Source organism: Notamacropus eugenii, chromosome 5, assembly GCF_028372415.1.
Source record: "Notamacropus eugenii isolate mMacEug1 chromosome 5, mMacEug1.pri_v2, whole genome shotgun sequence".
Classification (NCBI taxonomy): Eukaryota; Metazoa; Chordata; class Mammalia; order Diprotodontia; family Macropodidae; genus Notamacropus; species Notamacropus eugenii.
In genome coordinates, this window is record NC_092876.1 from 37,659,100 (window position 1) to 37,680,936 (window position 21,837).

The 21,837-nt window shown below is 42.5% G+C and overlaps 1 protein-coding gene across 2 annotated transcripts in view; it reads left to right on the plus strand.

Moving 5' to 3' along the window:
- Positions 1-7,354: 7,354 nt before the first annotated feature.
- The window catches only part of LOC140504064 (tumor necrosis factor receptor superfamily member 14-like), a 52,408-nt gene continuing 37,925 nt past the window's right edge, over positions 7,355-21,837 (plus strand). Inside the window, exons 1-3 of one of the 2 annotated variants that reach the window (XM_072608595.1) lie at positions 7,355-7,832; positions 18,940-18,984; positions 19,423-19,747. In XM_072608595.1, coding sequence (XP_072464696.1) covers positions 19,695-19,747 — 53 coding nt within the window. In that variant the 5' untranslated portion in view covers positions 7,355-7,832; positions 18,940-18,984; positions 19,423-19,694. The remainder of the gene's footprint in view (positions 7,833-18,939; positions 18,985-19,422; positions 19,748-21,837) is intronic. The other variant, XM_072608594.1, reaches the window with a different exon arrangement.

Here is a 21,837-nt window from a genome sequence, read left to right on the forward strand (position 1 = left end):
TTATAAGTCCTTCCAGGTCCCTCTGTTCCTCTACACAATGAATATTTTCTTCCAGAAGGGCAGTGAAAGGTGCTGAATTAACATTCTAGGTAGAGAGCAAGCATGAGAAAAGTAAAATGACTACATTGAAATAGGAAATGACTGATGACTGAAGTGATGAACAAAGGTCGGAGTCAGAGGAAATATCAGATTAGAAGAATCAAGATGGAAGGACTGATCCATGTAGATTATGCAGGAAAGGGATGGAAACTGTCAAATATCATAATAGGTTGCAAATATTTAGCCTCTACAAATACATCATTATTGAATGAAGGGTTCCCTGCAATGGCCCAGCTTTAACTTAATCCATAAAAAGGCTAAAAGAGCATTTGGATAGATGTCACCATAACAGACAGTCATCATTTCCAAACTGCATAGTGTGTTGATTGGAAAGGTTTGAGAGACATAATTTCTGGATGATTCAATCATTTTATTCATAAAGTCAGCATGTTTATTAATGAAAGGATAGTCATTTCCCCATCTCTATTAGAGCAAAGACAATCATGGCAGTGGGTTTTACAGTTTATATACCCTGAAGAATAGGTGTTTAATGATGGGTGGAGACTGATATCATGTCATCCTCAGACAGGAGACTATCTCTTTACCCAGGTCAGCCCTAGCTTAGCCAATGTATTTAAAGGATTTATGCCCCACTCCAGCCTGAGCAGAACACAATGACTACTACACCTAGGTGTGTGTATGTGTGTGTGCGCGCTCGTGTGTGTGTGTGTGTTCATCTTTCGTTGCCGAAGAAGACCATGCTATCAGAGAAATAATGATATGACTTGCACTTGACTTTGTTTTGAGTGAGGGAGGGCTGTGCAGGTCACCAGCCTCACTTCTCCTCTGGAGCCATCTGAATCCAGTGACCAGATGTTCATCAGGATGACTGGAGATGACCCAGCATGAGGCAATTGAGGTTAAGTGATTTGCCCAAGGTCAGATAGCTAGTGAGTGTCAAGTATCTGAGGTGAGATTTGAACACAGGTCCTCCTGAGTCCTTCACTGGTGCTCTATCCACTGCACCACCTAGCTGCCCCTATATCTAGGTGGGATCTTAAACAAGAAAGTCCAATCTCATTACCAGCAATGCCCTTCAAAAGAATGCATTTTTAAAGATAAGGACTTTAGAGGAAGGGGAAAATTCTGGATCTCCTCAAATCATTGATTATTAATAATCATTTCTCTCAATAGGATTCTTTCAAATACATGAAGATCTAACAGAAGAAGAAATTAAAACCAGAAGGGAGCAGATCATTACATATCAGTAAGTTAATCAATCAGCAGCATTTTAAGGATTTGTTCTGTGCTAGGCACTGTACTATATGCTGACACTGCAAATTTAAGGAAAAATAAAGATAATGTCTTCCCCCAAAAAGCTTAGATTCCATTGGAGGAAGACACACACACACACACACACACACACACACAAGGCTGCTGGTGTGTATGTTTGTGTGTGTGTGAGTGTGTGTGTGTGTGTGTGTGTGTGTGTGTGTGTGTGTGTGTGTGTGTAAGAGGGGAAGATATCAGCAAAGGATCAGGGTGCCCAAATCCAGAGAGCCCAAAGCAAATCCAGGAGAGGAATGAATAACTGGTTGTTGGAGTGGGAGAGGGAATGGGATGTGAGAGCTGTCTTCCAGTATTTGAAATCTGAAGTACAATAGGAAGTAGTCTTGTCTTGCTTGGTACAAGTTTATGGAACTTGGTATCAGGGGAAAGTTGCAGAAAGGAAGATTTTGGCTTGATAAAAGGGCAAACTTTCTAACAGTTAGAGATGTCTGTAAGTAGAATGAGCTGCCTTGGGATGCAATAGTTTCTCTTTGGTTGAAGATCTTCAAGTAAAATCTCCACCCTTGGTCTCCTCACACTGGAAGCACTCTCTGTCCCTAGGGCCCCTTTCTCTGATTGGCCAATTCTTCCCAGACCATCCACTTTAAGGAAAATGCTGGAGACAAACTTGTCTTCTTGCTCTCTATGCTCACTCCTGCCTCTCCACATTTTCCCTACCATGTTCTTCCCCATGTCCTTTCTCCATAACTCTCCCAACTTGCAGCTCCCTTTGACACATTGCCTTCCCCCAACTGAATGTAAGATACCTGAGGGCAGTGACTATCTTTCTCCTTGTATTTGTATTGCTAGAACTGAGCACAGTGACTGGTACATGGGAGTTTCTTAATCAGGGCTTCTTGATTTGACTTGAATCTGGAAGATTCATAGAGAAGACCCTTACTAAGGCACAAGTTGGATGGGATGTTGTCTACTGTGATTTTGTGCTTTGGGGAAGGCTTATATGATTTAATAGAGAGATTCCTGAACTTGGAGCCAGGCAATCTGGCAGGCTGCTACTGGAACACAGGATAGAAGAAGTATTGGTTCATGGAAGTGGAGATGGGGCTAAGGGCAACTTCTTACCTGGAACCAGAGCAGTGGGCTCTGTCCAAGCACTAGTGAAGCAGGAAACTGCAGTGCCCCCACCACCTCCTGATAAAAGTTTGTTGATGTCACAATTGTAGAGTTCAAGTTGTAAGGAAGCTCATAGACCATCTATTCCAATCTTCTCATTTTACACATGCGTAAACGGAGAATCAGAAAGATGAAATGGGTACTCAGTGGCATGCTGGGATTCAAATCCAGTTTGTTTGGTTCTAAACCCAGTTCTCTTCCCATGATACCATGCTGTCTAGAGTTTGCTTGGAGATGAGAGTGTTAGAAACATACTTGACACTGAAAACCACCAAGGAAAATGTATTAAAGTAGTATTCAGAGGAACTGAACACCTTGGCCAAGGTGAATTCCACCTTTCTTCAAAAAAGCGGGAGAGAAAGGAAGATACAGAAATGACGGCATTTTTATAATGTTAGTTCAGGACAGATTCTCCCATCAGGGGATTGATTGGTCTGTTCTCTTTCAGGTCATAATCTTTTGACACGCCCATGGTATGTCTTTTAGCAAACAGAATTGGATTTTTAGGTGGCCCTGACAGTGACCTTCGTCTGGTTTAAGGTGGATCAGTTCTGATTTCTTCTTGAGTTTTTCTGAAAGCCCCTAACTGTTTTCTGGCTGGTCAGGGCCAGTAACCTTAGGGTCTAATAACCTTTGTGAACACTTAACTCTGGCTTTCTCTTACTAGTTTTGACCTTCTTTACCTGACTCAGCTAGGTCACAACTTTGATTAACTATCACCACTCAAAGTTGAGAGTTTTGACCCTGTGGAAACAGAACTCTTTCCTCTTGTTTCCCACAAACTCCTTCCCTTTCCCATCCTCTCAGGTGTGCCTTTTTCAGAGATAATAAGACTTTGTTATATTTAGAGGTGACATGACCCTTGAAAATGGGAATGCCCATCATAGTGATCCTCACCCAGTGAAGTATGTGTGGTGATGGGCTTCAAGGCATCTGATAAATTAGAGGGGATTCCCTTCTCTAGGTTTTTCCTTGTTTCTCTTCCCCAGACAACCAAACCAGCTCTCTTGTGAAATGGGGATGGCTAGCTTACGTTTCCAGTTTCTTTTCTCCCCACAGGCAGCTTGAGCTCCCAAGCTTAAAACCCTCCTTTTCTTTTTCCTCATTTGTCAGAGGAATTGATGGGGATATATTGCAAGTTGGGTGCATATCTATCAATCTATCTGCTTATCTACAAATAGATATAGATACCCAGACACACACTTTACATGCTCATTGATTTCCCCCTTACTCGCTGGCTTGAAAACTACATGGGAGTTTCCTGGTAAGAATCAGTGTAGCAGAATGGAGTGAAGGTGTCCTTTGTAGATTCTGTAGAAGCCTGAGGAGGATGGGTCAGGTTGAACATATCAAAAAATAACAAAACAAGAAGCCCAGTCCTTTTTTGAGGCAAAACGATGTCCCACCGGCCCTTAGGAGTAAATATCTTCTCATTATTACTTTCTCTACCCTTCATTCATTCACTTCAATCTCTCTCCTTTTAAAATTCACTAATTAGTTTGCTCATCTAGTTTTTATTAGCTCTGATTGGATCCAACGAGCATTTAACAAGCTAAAACCAAATGCATGATTTTCTGTTTGTGGATGATTGTGCAGTCAGTGCAGCCTCTGAAGCAGAGATGTAACAAAGTATGGATTGATTCCCTGCTGCCTGTGCTAATTTTGGCTTAATAATTAACAGTAAGAAAACACAGGTGCTCTATCAGCCACCACCATATCATCCATATGTGGAACCATCAGTTACAGCAAATGGAGAAGATTTAAATGCTATGGATAAGTTCACTTACCTTGGTAGTGTACTTTCCAGGGATGTACACATTGACAATGAGGTTGATGCACACATTGCCAGAGCTAGTTCAGTGTTTGGGAGAGAAGAGGCTACCAAACTGACTACCAAACTGAAGGTCTAGAGAACCTTTGTGCTGACTACATTGTTGTATCCCTGTGAAACATAGACAGTCTACCAGCACCATGCCAGGAAACTGAATCACTTCCATTTGAACTCTTAGGAAGATTCTGAAGATCACCTGCCTGACTGGATAAGATACCAGATACTGAGATCCTTACTAAAACTGAACGGTCAAGTATTCAAACTATGCTTCAGAGAGCACAACTCTGATGGGCTGGCCACATTGTTGGAATGCAAAAAGACTATTTTATGGAGAACTTGCATGGGGCAGTGATCACATGGTGGTCAGAGGAAGCTATAGAAGGACACTCTCAAGGTCTCTCTCAAGAACTTTGGATTTGACTGTGCAACATGGGAGACACTGGCACAGGACGGCTCAGCATGGTGTGCCCACATAAGAAAGGGTGCTGTGCTCTTTGAGCAATTCAGAATTGAAAATAGCACAAAGGAAATGTAGGATGCACAAATTTGGAGTAACCACCCCAAATGGTCACATGGACTATCTGTGCCCAACCTGCAGTAGAGCATTCCAAGCTCGTATTGGTGTGATCAATCACAGTTGGACACATTGAAACTTCACTTTATCATGGTGATGTCATTTTGGTCCTCTTTAAGAATGAAGGACAAAAACCAACCAACCAACCATTAATTGTCTACTTAATCAGCTAAAAATGTAAAGAGAAAATTAAAAAACATTTACTACCCTTAAAACAGGGATCCCACTTTTAATTAGCTAAGCATAGATAGGATCATTTGAGTAGAGAGAACTAGCATTAATACTGAGGGTATCTGGAAAGGCTCCCTGTAGGAGATGGCTCATGAGCCTGGGCTCATTCATGTTGCCCCACTCTGTACCCCTGATTGTGTGGTTAGTCCAGCACCTGAACTAGAATGTGAGCTCCTGCTTCTGGGGGTCTCAGCTGCCCTCACTAGTGATTCAGGTTGGCCTGCTCAGCTAATAAAAGAAGTGAAAATATCTGGGTCAGGCCCTAGGGAAGCAGGGAGGTCTGGACTGGTCCCATGACCAGAGGCCCTTGTGACTTCCAGTTACAAAAGGAGGGTTGAGGAAGTTTTCATGTGGTCAAATCTTTCTTCCCTCTTCCCTTCTCCCCACCTGCACCAACTGCTTCATTAGTAAATAAGATAATGGGGGTAAAAGGCAAGAAACACTGAGTTCAAAGTTCAGTTAGTTCTGAGTCTGGGTGGCTGCCTTATTTTTTGTTGCCTAACCTCATGCAAAGCACCCAGCACACAGGCCTTAATGCCAATTCTGGGTTCTTTGTGAATCCTTCTAACTCCCAGATCAGCTCTCACCTTGACACTGGTGGGAAAGCCAGGAGAGGGGTGGGGCTCAAGAGCCTGAGCTGAGCTAAGAGCTACATCAATCATCTACCCTCCTGGGTGTTCCAACCAGGGGCAGGAGCCCAGGTGAGAGGCACATGTTCAGTGTGGAATCCAATTTAAGGGTTTTGTTTTCTTCTTTTCCTGACACTGGGCCAGTCCAGAATGGACTTAAAGATATGGATGAAAAAGGAGCCAGGGTCTGAGAGAAAGGTAGATTCCAGGAGTTCTGGAGCAGGAACCAAAGTGAGAGTCCTTCACCCTGATATACCCTCTAGCGTCTACAAAGTATTTTCATAAACATTATCGTTGATCTTCACAACACCCCAGTGAGTGATAGAGGGTAAGGATACTGTCAAGTCACCTGTCCTGGATCACATCCTCAGAAAGTATTAGAGGGAGGCTTAGATGAGGGCCCAGGTCTTTTGTTTCCTGCCCTCTGCTGGGAATTATTACGTGAGTAATATGGAGATAATAATATGGCAGTGAAATGGGTCAGTAGTTAGAGTGCCAGGTTAGAGTCAGGAAGACCTGAGTTCAAATCTGATCTCAGACTCTTATTAGCTGCATGACTCTGGCCAAGTCATGTAACACTCTTTGCCTCAGTTTCATCATCTGTAAAATGAGCTGGAGAAGGACACAGCAATCACTACAGTGTCCTTGCTAAGAAAACCCCAAATGGGGTCATGAAGATTTGGACACAATTGAAAAACAACTGAACCACCACAGTATGGAGAAGCAACCAGAGTCCTGTAGAAATGTGAGTGACCTGGAAGTCTGAGAAATCCATGAGGTTTTGGGATGTGCAAGGGTGGTCATGGACAAGGAGGCAATAGTTTCACTATTTTGATTCCCCCTTTCAATATTCATATAGATGATCACTTTTTAAACTAGAAGACCAAAACATATATGTGACGCAAAAAAGAAAAGTGGGGATAATGAACCCAAACAACAGAATCAGACCCCTTTGCCCTGAGAGTTCTCCCACCAAAGCCTCTTACCTCTGACCAGAATTCCATTTCCACTGAAGCAAGCAGGTCAAAGCCATGCCTGAACTTCCCACCCCTACCACAGGCCCTCAGGCAGACACAGGCCAGTGCTGGAAGAAGCCAGGGACGCCCATTAGTTACCCGGCTTTGGTCATACACTCAGACTGGCTGCTGGCCAGGAAGCAAAGAGGCTAGAGGACTTTGTGTTCTTGTGTGTCGCAAGCCAGTCAGGACCGGGGAAGGAGTCCAACTGGTCTGGAGAGCTGTGTTTTGCTGGCAGAGGAGCTGATCTCAGAGTCAGGGAAAATGTCTGTTACATATTTTACAAATCCAAGCTTGGCCCCATTCCATGATTAAGAAACTCAGTTTTAACACCCAGCCCTCACATTTGGGCATTTTTTCTGACTCTGAATGGTCAAAACAAATATCCCAATCTCAGTTGGACCCCTCCAAAAGGAAACTAATCAGAGCCCCATCTAAGTGTAAGGACAATGGAATTTGCTGCAGACCAGTATTTTGAGGATAACATTTCCTGGTGTAAGACCAGAGGATAAAACGAAAACAGCTGGTCAAAGATTTGTCACAGCCTACACTTAAATTCCTTCTTTTTAACATAAAGAAAAGTTCAAGTCCAGGTTCTCTGTGCTCTGAACATCACTGAGAAACAGGATTTGTAAAGAAGCAACTGAGGTCCCTCTGAGGAGTCCAGTCCCCTCAGAGCACAGTTGCCCATTCTCACTGAGTTTGCTCTTCCTGGAAAGAGGAGACACAACTGGTCCCTTGGGGCAGGCAGGCAGCTGAGGAGCCTCCCTCCTTACATCACTCCTGGCCTTAGGTCCTCTATGAGAAAGGATGCAAAGGCTGGACTCTGGCTGCACATGGTACCTTTCCTTGCTGTTGGACCAGAAGACTTTGGATGAATGTGTTCAGATCTAGGCCTAGGACACTGATGAGCTAAAAGGTGATCAGAAGGCAGCAACCAGAGTGGGAAGGTGTCTCAAGGTCACGATGCCCTAGATGGGCAGGTAGAAGGACCTGGGAAGCTGTAGTCTGGAAAGAAAAAGGCTGCTGTTACATGGCAGAAAAATTGGGTAAGTCTTGACCTTTACAGAGAACAGAAGTAAGAATGATAGGTAAGAGTGGCAAATTGGGCAAGATGTCAGGAAAAAAGCAAAGAAACCACTATCTAATGACTACGTCCCAAAGTGAAAAGAGTTGCTCTGGGAAGGACTGGGTTTCCCCACACAAGCTGTATGAGCTAGGGGAGTCATTTACCCTGCTGTGGCTTCAGTTTCCAAACCCGTAAAAGGAGGGGATTGGTACACTTGGTAGGTGTGTTGCAGTGGAGATTCTTCTGTAAGCTGGGTTGGACTAGGAGGCTCCTGTGAGCCTTTCTGAGTCTGAAATTCTGTGACTCTGTCAGCCCTATCCCCCTATTTTGTTTTTCAGTTCTTTTTCAGCTCTGTCTGACTTTTTATGACTGACCCCATTTGGGGTTTTCTTGGCAGAGAGCTTGGAGTGATTTTCCCATTTCCTTCTCTAGTTCATCAGGGCTCAGTGACTTGCCCAGGGTCATAAAACATCCAGAGGCTGGATTTGAATTCAGGAAGAGCAGTCTTCTTCACTCCAGGCCTGGCACTATATGTACTATGGCACTCCCTAGCTGTCCCATCTTCCTCTACCATCCCAAATTTTGGCTCAAAGAATGCTGTCCTAGGAATCCCCAGCCAAAAGTAAGGGCAGTATTCCTTGATGGAGCTTTCTTGCTGGAACTTGGATATGCCAAATTCTACAACATCTTATTAATAGATCATTATTGATTCTTCTTTCCTCTTTTGCTGTGGCCTACCTGGAACAATAGGCAAGAACTCTGACTTTAAAGTTACTGAGACTGGGTTTATATCCTAAATCTGTGTTTAGGATCAATGTGACCTTGGATGAATCACTTTTTTTCCCTTTGCCTCAGTTTCCTCATTTGTAAAATAAGAATAATGAATTCAATGGCCTCCGGTGCTTTAGGTCTATGATGTATGAAATAAAAACATCCTACCAAGGCCCAGGGACCACCCTCCTGTCTGTCTACTGAAACTGAGTTGCATTCTTCCTACCTTAGTGATAGATACCTAAGAATAACCTTTGTAATGAACCACCTTCCTTTCCCCCCATTTCCCCATGCCACAGTCCCTTGGTGCCTCATTTTAGATCATTAGACTTCCCTTCTGTGAATTAACACTTCATAATAACTAAACTTTGATTTCAAGCATTAATGACTGAAAGTACATGAAACTGGCTCAGTACATGAAAGGGCTCAGAATAAATTGTATTTACTCACATCTGACGTGAACAACTTCTTAGATGCTCATTTGTCACCCCACATATATTTGGAGTTTTGAACAATGATTGATGGAAGCTCCCAGTGAATGTGCCAGTGAGATGCTTTCTTTGAAGATCCAGGAAAGCTGCCCTTAGGTAACTTGGAAATGACAAGTTAGAGACTGAATTTTAAATTCCAAAGGTATTGGTGTTTATTTACTGACCACGGACTTTTTACTAGAGTCCCAGCTTCCAGGAATAAGAAAGTGATGCTGCTCTGCTCTGGTCAAAACAGATCTGCGTGATTGGATTCAGTTCTGGGAACCATAGTGTAGACAGGACATGGAAAAATGAAGAGTATCCAAGGCAAGCAGAGAGGTGAAGGCCATTGAGCCCATGCCCGTAACAATGAAAGGAAGGACCTGGAAATGCTTAGGCTAGAGAAAAGAAAACTCATTGGGGATGTGAAAATCAGGGATTATAATTGTTGTTTGACCAGGAATAAAAGGTGAATTTTGCAGAGGGCAGATGCAGCCTCAATGGCATGAAAATCTTTTTTACGGTGGGAGTTGTCACTAAACAGAAGGAAGCTGCCTTTCAAAGAGATGGGATGCCCCTCTTTGGAGGTCTTCCAGCAAACACTGGAAGCCAGGACCACTTATTGGTTACGTCATATAGGAGTTTTATTTTTTCCAATATGAGTTGGATTAGATGTCCACTGAGCTCCATTTCAAATTCTGTAATGCCTCAATCTTGCATGAATGAAATGCTGCAAAGGGACTTCTTTAGGGTTAAAGGTACTTTTTCTGGAAGAAAATTTTAGCTTAGTTTATTGGACACTGAGAGAATAAAAATCCAGCTCCTCTTCAAGGTTTTGCATTTCTCAAATGCACATTTTGTGGTTATAAGGTGAAGTCTATGCTCTTGGAAAACAGTAGCTATTTCATTTTTCTCCCATATGATGGGTGCTTAAATGCCTATTGAAATAAATCTTTTTTTTTTTGACATTTTTTTTTATTTAGCTTTTAACATTCATTTTCACAAAATTTTGGGTTACAAATTTTCTCCCCTTTTCTCCCCTCCCCCCCCCAAACGCCAAGCATTCTAATTGCCCCTATGACCAATCTGCTCTCTCTTCTATCATCCCTCTCTGCCCTTGTCTCTGTCTTCTCTTTTGTCCTGTAGGGCCAGATAGCTTTCTATACCCCTTTACCTGTATTTCTTATTTCCTAGTGGTAAGAACATTACAGTTGATCCTAACACTTTGAGTTCCCACTTCTTTAGCTCCCTCCCTCTCCACCCCTTCCCTTTGGAAGGCAAGCAATTCAATATAGGCCAAATCTGTGTAGTTTTGCAAATGACTTCCATAATAGTTGTGTTGTATAGGACTAACTATATTTCCCTCCATCCTATCCTGTCCCCCATTACTTCTATTCTCTTTTGATCCTATCCCTCCCCATGAGTGTTGACCTCAAATTGCACTCTCCTCCCCATGCCCTCCCTTCTATCATCCCCCCCCACTCTGCTTATCCCCTTATCCTCCACTTTCCTGTGTTGTAAGATAGGTTTTCATACCAAAATGAGTGTGCATTTTATTCTTTCCTTTAGTGGAATGTGATGAGAGTAGACTTCATGTTTTTCTCTCACCTCCCCTCTTTATCCCTCCACTAATGAGTCTTTTGCTTGCCTCTTTTATGAGAGATAATTTGCCCCATTCAATTCTCCCTTTCTCCTCCCAATATCTTTCTCTCTCACTGCTTGATTTCATTTTTTTTAAGATATGATCCCATCCTCTTCAATTCACTCTGTGCACTCTGTCTCTATGTGTGTGTGCGTGTGTGCATGTGTGTGTGTGTAATCCCACCCAGTACCCAGATACTGAAATGTTTCAAGAGTTACAAATATTGTCTTTCCATGTAAGAATGTAAACAGCTCAACTTTAGTAAGTCCCTTATGACTTCTCTTTGCTGTTCACCTTTTCATGGTTCTCTTCATTCTTGTGTTTGGAAGTCAAATTTTCTTTTCAGCTCTGGTCTTTTCATCAAGAATGTTTGAAAATCCTCTATTTCATTGAAAGACCAATTTTTCCCCTGAAGTATTATACTCAGTTTTGCTGGGTAGGTGATTCTTGGTTTTAGTCCTAGTTCCTTTGACTTCTGGAATATCCTATTCCATGCCCTTTGATCCCTTAATGTAGAGGGTGCTAGATCTTGTGTTATCCTGATTGTATTTCCAAATACTTGAATTGTTTCTTTCTAGCTGCTTGCAATATTTTCTCTTTCACCTGGGAGTTCTGGAATTTGGCCACAATGTTCCTAGGAGTTTCTCTTTTTGGATCTCTTTCATGCGGTGTTCTGTGGATTCCTTGAATATTTATTTTGCCCTCTGGTTCTAGAATCTCAGGGCAGTTTTCATTGATAATTTCATGAAAGATGATGTCTAGGCTCTTCTTTTGATCATGGCTTTCAGGTAGTCCCATAATTTTTAAATTGTCTCTCCTGGATCTATTTTCAAGGTCAGTTGTTTTTCCAATGAGATATTTCACATTATCTTCCATTTTTCCATTCCTCTGGTTTTGTTCTGTGATTTCTTGCTTTCTCATACAGTCCTTAGCCTCCATCTGTGCCATTCTAATTTTGAAAGAACTATTTTCTTCAGTGAGCTTTTGAATCTCCTTTTCCATTTGGCTAATTCTGCTTTTGAAAGCATTCTTCTCCTCATTGGCTTTTTGAACCTCTTTTGCCAATTGAGTTAGGCTAGTTTTCAAGGTGTTATTTTCTTCAACATTTTTTTGGGTCTCCTTTAGCAGGGAGCTGATTTGCTGTTCATGCTTTGACTTCATGTCTCTCATTTCTCTTCCCAGCTTTTCCTCCACCTCTCTAACTTGATTTTCAAAATTCTTTTTGAGCTCTTCCATGGCCTGAGCCCATTGAGTGGGCTGAGACACAGAAGCCTTGATTTCTGTGTCTTTGCCTGATGGTAAGCATTGTTCTTCCTCATCAGAAAGGAAGGGAGGAAATGCCTGTTCACCAAGAAAGTAACCTTCTATAGTCTTATTTCTTTTCCCTTTTCTGGGCATTTTCCCAGCCAGTGACTTGACCTCTGAATATTTTCCTCACACCCACCTCACCTCCTGATCCTCCCAGCCAGTGTTTGGGGTCTGAGATTCAAATGCTGCTTCCAGCCTCAGGGCTTTGGGTGGGGGCAGGGCTGCTATTCAGTGTGAGATTAAATTCAGATGCTCAGGTGAGGGCAGGGCTGCCTCTCAGGCTCAGTTCCCTCAGGGAGTTTATGCACAGACCTTCAACAATGGATCCAGGCTCCTGCCTGCTTGGTGAGCTCTGGTCTGCCGCTGCCCCTCAGCTTCTGTCTCCCGAGGGGGCCCGAGCCATGGGGGCACCCCACTCCCCCCTCGACCCGCCAAAGAGACTCTCTCACCGACCCCCGTCACCTGTGGGTGGAGGTACTTGTGCAGCCGCTGGAGATCCCGTCCCTGAAGCCCGCTCGGATCTGTTCCTCTCGGTGCCGCGGCCACGGCAGGGCTGTACTCAGCTCCCAGTCCCGGCGCCCAGTCCGCAGCACGAAGGACCTTTTACGAGAGGTTTGCAGGTCTCTCCGGAACAGAAATCTCCCTCGCTCCAATGTTCTGTGGCCTCTGGGTGCAAAATTCGCCGTGAGTTACTTCTTTGTAGTTGTTCTATGGGTTGTGGGTTCGGAGCTATGTGTATGTGCGTCTTTCTACTACGCCATCTTGGCTCCGCCCTATTGAAATAAATCTTACATTAAGCCTTCCCTTCTTCCATTTTGTGAACTGTGGGGAATTAGTGTGGATACTCTAATGGGGGATGGGTGTCAGGTAGACTTTCTCAAACTTTCTGAGTGGTTGTTCTGAGTCAGACAAGTGGTGTAAAAGCCTGTGACCCAAGGACTGGCTAGCCAAGGTAACTAAGATGGTATTCCTGCCTTCTTGGTGCTTATTATCTAGAGGAGTGATAGCACAGGCAGAAAAAAAATGGGATATGCCAAGTGCATAAAAGAAATGCAATGATATTGAGATGAGGGATGGATCATTTTCCAGTGGAAGAGGGTGAGGTTTCTAGTACCTACCACTAACTTGCCTTGAAGAAAAAAGCATTTATCTTAGAAGACTAGGACTTGCCAGTAGAGTGCCCATCCTAGACACTCAGAAGAAGCTGAGTTCAAATTCAAACTTAGGAATTTCCTAGCTGTGTAACCCATGGCAAGTCACTTCACCCAGTTTTCCTCAGTTTCTTCATTTGTAAAATGAAGTAGGGAAAGAGATGGCAAGCTGCTTCAGAATCTTTGCCAAGAAAACCCCAAATGGAGTCATGAAGAGTCAAACATGGCTAATTGACAAAACAAGAAAAGAAAAAAAGTGAAGAAATCAAATAACCCCTGTGGGTCAGGGACCATTTAATTGTTTCTGTGCCCCAGCACCTGGCACAGTGCCTGCTGCCCCCGAATAGTAAACATGTCCATTGATTGCTTAGTCTGAAAAGATGGAGGAGAATATAACCCTATCAAAGGCTGGAGACTAGAAAAGTGTCTCCCAGAGAAGAAAGAAGAACTTTATTTTTTTTATTTAAATCTGTAAAAACTGTTTTTCTTTGTTTCTATATTTTATATTTATTTATTTATTTTTTGTTTTCAACCTTCATTTCCACAAAATACTGAGTTCTAAGTTTTCTCCCCCTTTCTCCTCTCCCCCACCCCAAAACGCTGTACATTCTGATTATTCCTTCCCCCAATCTGCCCTCCCTTCTATCACATCCCTCCCTTTCTTTATCCCCATCTTCTCTCTTTTCTTGTAGGGAAAGATAGATTTCTATACACCATTACCTGTATTTCTTATTTCCCAGTTATATGCAAAAACAATTCTCAACATTCATTTTTAAAGCTTGGAATTCCAACTTCTCTCCCTTCCTCCCTCCTTACCCATCCCCACTGAGAAGACAAGCAATTCAATATAGGTTATATATGTGTAGTTTTGCAAAAGACTTCCATAATAGTTATATTGTGTAAGACTAACTATATTTCCCTTCATCCTATCCTGTCCTCCATTTATTCTATTCTCTCTTGTGACCTTGTCCCTCGCCAAAAGTGCTTACTTTTAATTACTTCATCCTCCCATATGTCTTCCATTCTATCATCCCCCAATTCCACTTTTCCCCTTCTCCTCTACTTTCCTGTAGTATAAGATATATTTTCATACCAAATTGTGTGAGCATGTTACTCCCTCCTTAAGCCAAATGTGATGAGAGAAAGCTTCACTTTTTCCTTCTCACCTCCACCTTTTCCCCTCCATTGAAAAAGCTTTTTCTTGCCTTTTGTATGAGAGATAATTTGCCCTATTCCATTTCTCCCTTTCTCCTACCAATATATTCTTCTCTCACTCTTTAATTTTATTTTTTCGATATCATTCCTTCTTATTCAACTCACCATGTTTGTGTGTGTGTATGTGTGAGAGAGTGTGTGTGTGTGTGTGTGTGTGATCCCTCCAACTACCCAAATACTGAGAAAAATTTCAAGAGTTACAAATATTATCTTTCCATGTAGGAAGGTAAACAGTACAACTTTAGGAAGTTCCTTATGATTTCTCTTTCCTGTTTACCTTTCCATGCTTCTCTTGATTTTTGTGTCTGAAAGTCAGATTTTCTATTTAGCTCTGATCTTTTCATCAAGAATGCTTGAAAGTCCTCTATTTCATTGAATGACCATTTTTCTCCCTGAAGTATTATACTCAGTTTTGCTGGGTAGGTGATCCTTGATTTTAATCCTACTTTCTTTGACTTCTAGAATATTATATTCCAAGCCCTTCAATCCCTCAATGTGGCAGCTGCTAGATCTAGTGTTATCCTGTTTGTATTTCAATAATACTTTAATTGTTACTTTCTAGCTGCTTGCAATATTTTCTTCTTGACATGGGGATTCTGGAATTTGGCTACAATATCCTAGGAGTTTCTCTTTTCAGGTCTCTTTCAGGAGGTGATTGGTGGATTCTTTCAATATTTATTTTGCCCTCTGGTTCTAGATATCAGGGCAGTTTTCCTTGATAGCTTCATGAAAGATGATGTCTAGGCTCTTCTTTTGATCATGGCTTTCAGGTAGTCCCATAATTTTTAAATTGTCTCTCCTGGATCTGTTTTCCGGGTCAGTTGTCTTTCCAATGAGATATTTCACATTATCCTCTATTTTTTCATTGTTTTAGTTTTGTTTTGTAGTTTCTTGGTTCCTCATAAAGTCATTAGCTTCCATGTGCTCCATTCTAATTTTTAAAGAACTATTTTCTTTTATGAGCTTTTGAACCTCCTTTTCTGAAACAAGAACTTTTGAACCCATGATTGTCCTTTGTTCGTGAAGAAGACCAAAGTGACATCACTATAGCAGACACAAGTTTCTTTGTGTCCACCTGTGACTGCTCGGACCACTACAAGTTCAGAATGCTTGACCACAGGTGAGACACAAATAGTCCATGTGAACATTTGGGGTGGATTTTCTAAATTTGCACATTCTGCTTTTCTTTTAAGCTGTTTCAATTCTGCTTTGCTCATAGAGCACAACAACTTCTCTGATGTGGGCACACGATGCTGAGCTGTGCTGTGCCACTGTGTCCCATGTCACACAATCAATTCCAAAGTTCTTAAGGAAGACCTTGATAAGTGTCCTTATATTGCTTCTTCTGACCACTATAGGAATACTTGTCCTATGTGAGTTCTTCTTAAAATAGTTTTTTTAGCAAGCATACATTTGGCATTTGAACAATGTAGCCAGTCCATTGGAGTTGTGCTATCTGAAGCTGAGATTGAATGCTTGGCATTTCAGTGTCTGGTACCTCATCTTGACAGGTGATCTTCAGAATCTTACTAAGACAATTCAAATGAAAGAGATTCAGTTTCTTGTTATGGCAATGGTACACTGGGCAGGTTTCACAGGCATGAATCAATGAGGGCAGCACAATGGCTCTGCAGACCTTCAGTTTGGTAGTCAGTCTAAAACATCTTCTCTTCCATACTTTCCTTTGGAACTTCCCAAACACTGACCTAGCTCTTGCAATGTACTCTTCATTATCAATGTGCACTCCCCTAGAAAGCATACTGACAAGGTAAGTGAACTTATCCGCAGAATCCAAAACTTCTCCATTTTCTGCCACTGATGGTTCTACGTATGGATGGTGTGGTGGTGGCTGTGTTTTCCTGGCATTAATTGTTAGGCCAAAATTAGCAGAAGAAGCAGAGAATTGTTCCATACTTCGTTGCATCTCAGCTTCAGAACCTGCACTGAGTGCACAATTATCTGCAAATAGAAAATCATGCACCAACACTCCTCCACTTTGGTCTTGGCTTGTAGCCTTTTCAAGTTGAAGAACTTATCATCAGTGCTGTGTTCATCTTCACTGAAAGCATTTAACAGCATGACTGAAAACGTCAGGCTGAAAAGGACAGGAGTCAGCACACAGTCTTGTTTCACTCTGTTAGTGACTGGGAATGCATGAGAACAGTCTATAATCCAGAACCTGGGTAAGCATGCCATCATGAAATTGATGCACAATGTTGATAAACTTCTTCTTGGAACCAAATTTTGACATAATTTTCCATAATCTCTCACAACAGACAGTATCAAAGCCCTTGCTCAGATTGACAAACACTATATACAGACCTCTGTTTCTGCTGCTGGCATTTCTTCTGCAGTTGTCTGACAGCAAACAACATGGTAACCATTTCTTGCCTCTCTCTGAAGCCAAAGTGACTCTCAGGTAGATGATCATCTTCCAGGTAAAGGATCAGCCTACAAAGAGGACTCTGGCAAAAATCTTGCCAGCAATGACTAAGAGTGAGCCACTCCCCCCTGCCCAAAACATGATTGTCAAAGAGGACAATCTATTTCCTTTACCTTTACAGAGATGGACAATGGAGGAGTCCTTCAACTCCTGAGGGATAATCTCCTCTTTCCATATAGCCTGGAAAATTTCAGTCAGTGTTTATATGAGCAATAGACCCCTTACCTTATACATCTCAGCTTGAATAGAATCAGCACCAAGTGCTTTGTCACACAAAGGAATCTAATGGCATTCAAAATCTCCTCTTCAGTTGGAGCTTCAGCTAGGGAGGGATTGACTTCAACCTGACACAAATGGTCAGTGGTTTCAGCATTGATTGATGATGGTCTTTTGAGAACTCTATGGAAGAGTTTAACCCATCTCTCTAGGATCATGTCCCTATCACTAATCAGTGAGTCTCCATCAGCACTGAGTAGATGAGATCCATCATAAGTCTTTACCCCACAAAGAGCCTTCTGGGCATCATGAAAGTGCTTTGGATTGTTACTATTGGAAAAAACTGAATTTCATCTCCCTTCTTACTGAACCAAGTATCCTGCATCTCTCTATCCTTTACTTATGATGGAATTAAATGTTACCTTCTTAGAGATGGATGAACTATCCTGCTGGTAAACCCTGTGAAGTTCTAATTTTTCTCTTAGCAGCTTCTGAATTTCCCCAGCATTTTTATCAAACCAGTCTTGGTGTTTGTGAATGTTCTGACCCAGATGAGCAAATGCAGCTCTATACACCAAATCTCTGAAAGCTGCCTAGTCTTTTTCTGCTCCAGTGTTGTCAGCTGAGTGTTGGCTCAACTTTTTCTCCAAGTTAGCAACAAACTGTTCACACTCAAAGAAGTGCTTTAATCTGTTGAAATTAATTCTTTGGTAGTCATTTTGTCTTGGGGATGCCACAATTGTTGAAAGTGAATATTTAGTTTTGAAAGGATAAGTGTATGGTTAGTCCAGCCCTCTGCACCACACATTGCCTTCATCACTCTTACACCCTGTCTGTCTCTTCTCCTTACAACCACATAGTCTATTAAATGCCAATATTCACTGTGTGAGTGCATCTACCACGTTTTCTTGCATTTAGATAGGTGGATGACCGTTCTGGGGATTAGGAGATCATGAACTGTGCAAATCTTCAGTTGCAAGTGACCATTGCTGTTGCTGCTTCCAAGTTCATGTAATGCTAATACAATATCCACAGTAGCCACAGTGGATATTCATGAGTATTTCCAGGGTAAACTGGCAAAATATAAATTCTCTTCTTCAAAGAATCAACAATGATATTAATTCAAACACTAGAAAACTACATCCATCATAGCAACAAAGAAATCTATACACATTATCAATGCAGGGATCACAGCAATCTCTCAGCCTTTCCTCTGTCCTGCTTCCCTACAAACAAGCTCCCTTAGGCAAAATCACTCCCTCTCTCACTCAGGCTAGCTGCTCTGTTCTGCTCTGCCTGCTCTCTCTTTCAGTTCCACCTCATTCTCTCTTCCTGCTGCATCTTTCCTGCTCCATTCATGGAGCAAGTTCCTCCCACCATTGTCTCCATGTGACTCAAGCTGTGGGCTGGGCCAGAGCTCAAATCAGGTCACAGGGGCCTATTAAGGGGCAGGAAAGATCTTCAAATTCCCTTAAAATTATATTCCATTCCTCCATGGGACATCCAGAATCATCAGCTTGTTCTCTTTTGGCACACTGATGGTAAGGGTCTCTAGGTCTTCAAAAATTTTTTCTTTGACTTCTTTAGGGTTCATCATGGTAGGAGAATAGGCACTGATGGTGGTGTGAGGTTTTCCTGCAAGTGGCAATTGCATTGTCACAAGCCTGTTGTTCATTCTTTTTTGGTAAGTATAAGAGGTTGGGGACTAGATTAGGTCTGATTGCAAAGTCTACACTAATTTCATGGTGGTCCCCTTCACTGTGGCCATTCGAGAAAAATGTGTATTCAGCTCCCATTTCAGTAAGAGGAACTTCATTTGGTGGCCTTTTTTTTACTCAGTGTTTCTACAACAAGAACTGTTCATCTTTCAGGTCTGCTGGACGTTGTGTCTATAACAGTGAGCACATGTGCTAATGGTGAGTGGAATTGTCTTTGTAGACATTTTTGTACGTTGTTTTGTGTTTCAACTTCAGGGTGGGAATAACTGCCTGCTGTGGTAATCAGGCCAGGGCTGTAAAAACAGATAATTTTTAGGGCACCTTTTCTAGCCCCTTCCTCACTCCAGGAGATGAGCAGTGTAAACCTTAAAAGGCTGCTCAGATATGGAGGGGACTGCCAAATCCCATGGCTACTTCCTTTGAGAAATGACACTTTGCCCTGGGCTGCATGAGCAGTTTTTTGACCATGGCTCCCAGGGTATCTGCACCCGCTGCTTCATCACTTGCCTGTTGCCACAGGACTTTGAGATAGGTAAAATGATAAAATGGTATGGGTGAAGTATTCTGATTCATGTGTAAATTGAACTTAAGTGATGCAGAGTTTCACAAAGTCTTTGGCCTCACTCTCTCCTCCAGAGAGATCGCAATCCAGTGGCAGGACAGAATCAAGACAACTGGCAATGGGTCAGGATGCAGTGGATGACCTTGGCATCTTTGATGTGTGACCAAACTCTAAGCACACCTCAGCACCTGTTTCAGCTGCCTTTATGGCCATTGGAACAAATTGTTCTCATCAGCCCATTCCATCAGAGGAAGGCTTCCCATGCATAGGGTAGACTCTTCCCTAACACACCAATGTGTTTGAGACCTCTTGGTTACCCTCATCCAGATTTGGTCAGTTTGCTGAAATGGTGTATGGAGGTGTGGCTGCTGTGCATGCTCCAGCTTCTTGGAGCCACAGGTAAGAGTTGCATGAATTAGATGGGCAACAAAGGTGGAAAGAGCCCTGAGAAGGGCTTGGCACATGTTCCATCAGAGGTACCTGTCTTCCCTGAACATACCCATGAAACTCATAGCAATGGAGACTTACAGAACTGAAGGGTAGGGCCAACAAGAAGCCCCTTCACTAAAAGCCTACACTTTGGGCCTGAATGTATAGTCAAGTGACTCACTCACAACCCAAAGTGCTGACCTTGAGAAAACATGATACTGAAGGAGCCCAGGACAGAAAGAATCTTGTCCGAACCTTAGAGACCTAGGTCCCAACATCCCCAGTTCCTGGTAAGATCAGTGATGAGAAATCCTATTCTGAAGGACAGAGCCCCTACTTTGTGCAGAGCCCCACATGGTGCAAGGCTCCATGTAAGGCAAAGGTTTCATAGTTTGTCTTGAAGGGAAGATTTCAGAGACCATCTCCAAAAAATGCTGGTCAGTGGCATCACTGCAGAATCCAGCAGCCCTTCTGGAACACTCATGGTGGTGATACCCAAAAGGGAAAGATATGGGTGTGTATTGGTTACTGAACTTTGAACAACAGACCATGATAATATGCCACAAGTACAAGACATCCCGGATTGTCTGCTAGGCAGCCAGTGAGTTTTACTCTGGGACTTCCCTAGTGGATATTATCAATCAATCAATCAAACAAACAATCAGTATTTATCAAATGTCCACTATGTATCAACCAATATCAGATTCCTGTATCTGAAGGAGACAAAGGAAAGACTGCCTTCATAGTCCAGGGATTTAGATGATGCACCAGCTAATTTATACAAGTTTATTAAGAGACTGTGCAGCTTGCCATTTTACACAAAGCCCCAGAGAACAGAGGGGACCCTATAAGGACTATTTATCACAACCACCTCCTGTCCATAAGAGAGTTATTTGGACTTTCCAATGAGCAGGTGGAGAGAACTGATAGACAACTCTGGGAAAAAAGCTGAGAAAAAGCAACCAACCAGGTTTTCTGACCCAGACATGGACACTTAAAGTGATGGAGCCAGTAAATGATATTCTATGTTTTATTACAGGGCAGGAGAATTAAGCTTGGAGTCAGCTCCTTTCATGCCCCAAACTGCTACAGCAACTCACAGGGTGTAGCTGCAACCCACAGAGCCCGAGCAGATTGATAACCAACCTGGAATGGTGGCCAATCCAGGTGTAGACACAGGCCTAGAATGATTCTGAGCATCAGCCCACACCAACTGCTAGGGCTGGGACAGGAACAGAGAGGTCAGTCAGTGACAGGAGAACCAGGCAGCTTAGAGCAGTCACTAGACCAAGTTATCATGTTGTAGGCAAACTTGAAGGCAGACTTCTACTTGTCTCATGGTGATGTGTGGTATTCCCATGGGAAAAGTGACCTGCAGAATAAACATATTAAATATGTTTATTGTTGTACATAGGAATGACTACACCTTGAGAGTGGTTTTTATTTGCTGTTATGTTCAACTGATTACATTTTGTGCTATACTCATGCTGTGGCAATGTTTGGCAATGTTGTACAGGCTGAGGTTTGTAGTGCAGCTGTGTTTTATGTGTGGGTCTATTGACATTATTGCAGCAGTTGGTTTTTCTTTGATCATTAGCCATAGTTTTTAATTGATTACTTGAGATATGAGGGGATATATATGCATATGTATGTGTGTGTGTATGTGTAAGTGTATATATGTTTATATGCATGTATGTGTATAGGTATAGACACACATACAGACATATAAATATATGTGTATATGTATTTTGTATGTGTGTATACGTATACATGTATGTGTATATATATTTTTCTCTCTCTCTCTGTGTGAAAGAAAGACAATCCCTGGCTCCAAGGAGCATGGTGTTCTTTGGAGTGGAAACCCAGAAAAGCCACTGATGAACAGTGAAGAGTCACCATTTTCAGAGTTTCCATTTGGTTAGAGTCTCCCCCATGGATCTTCCCCTCCCCCTCCCCTTCCTCCTCCTCCCCCCAGCCCCCACACTGGATCTGGCAAGACCTATTCTGGTCTTTGTACACATCCTCCTTGTTGTTGTTCAATATGATCCAATTTGGGGGGT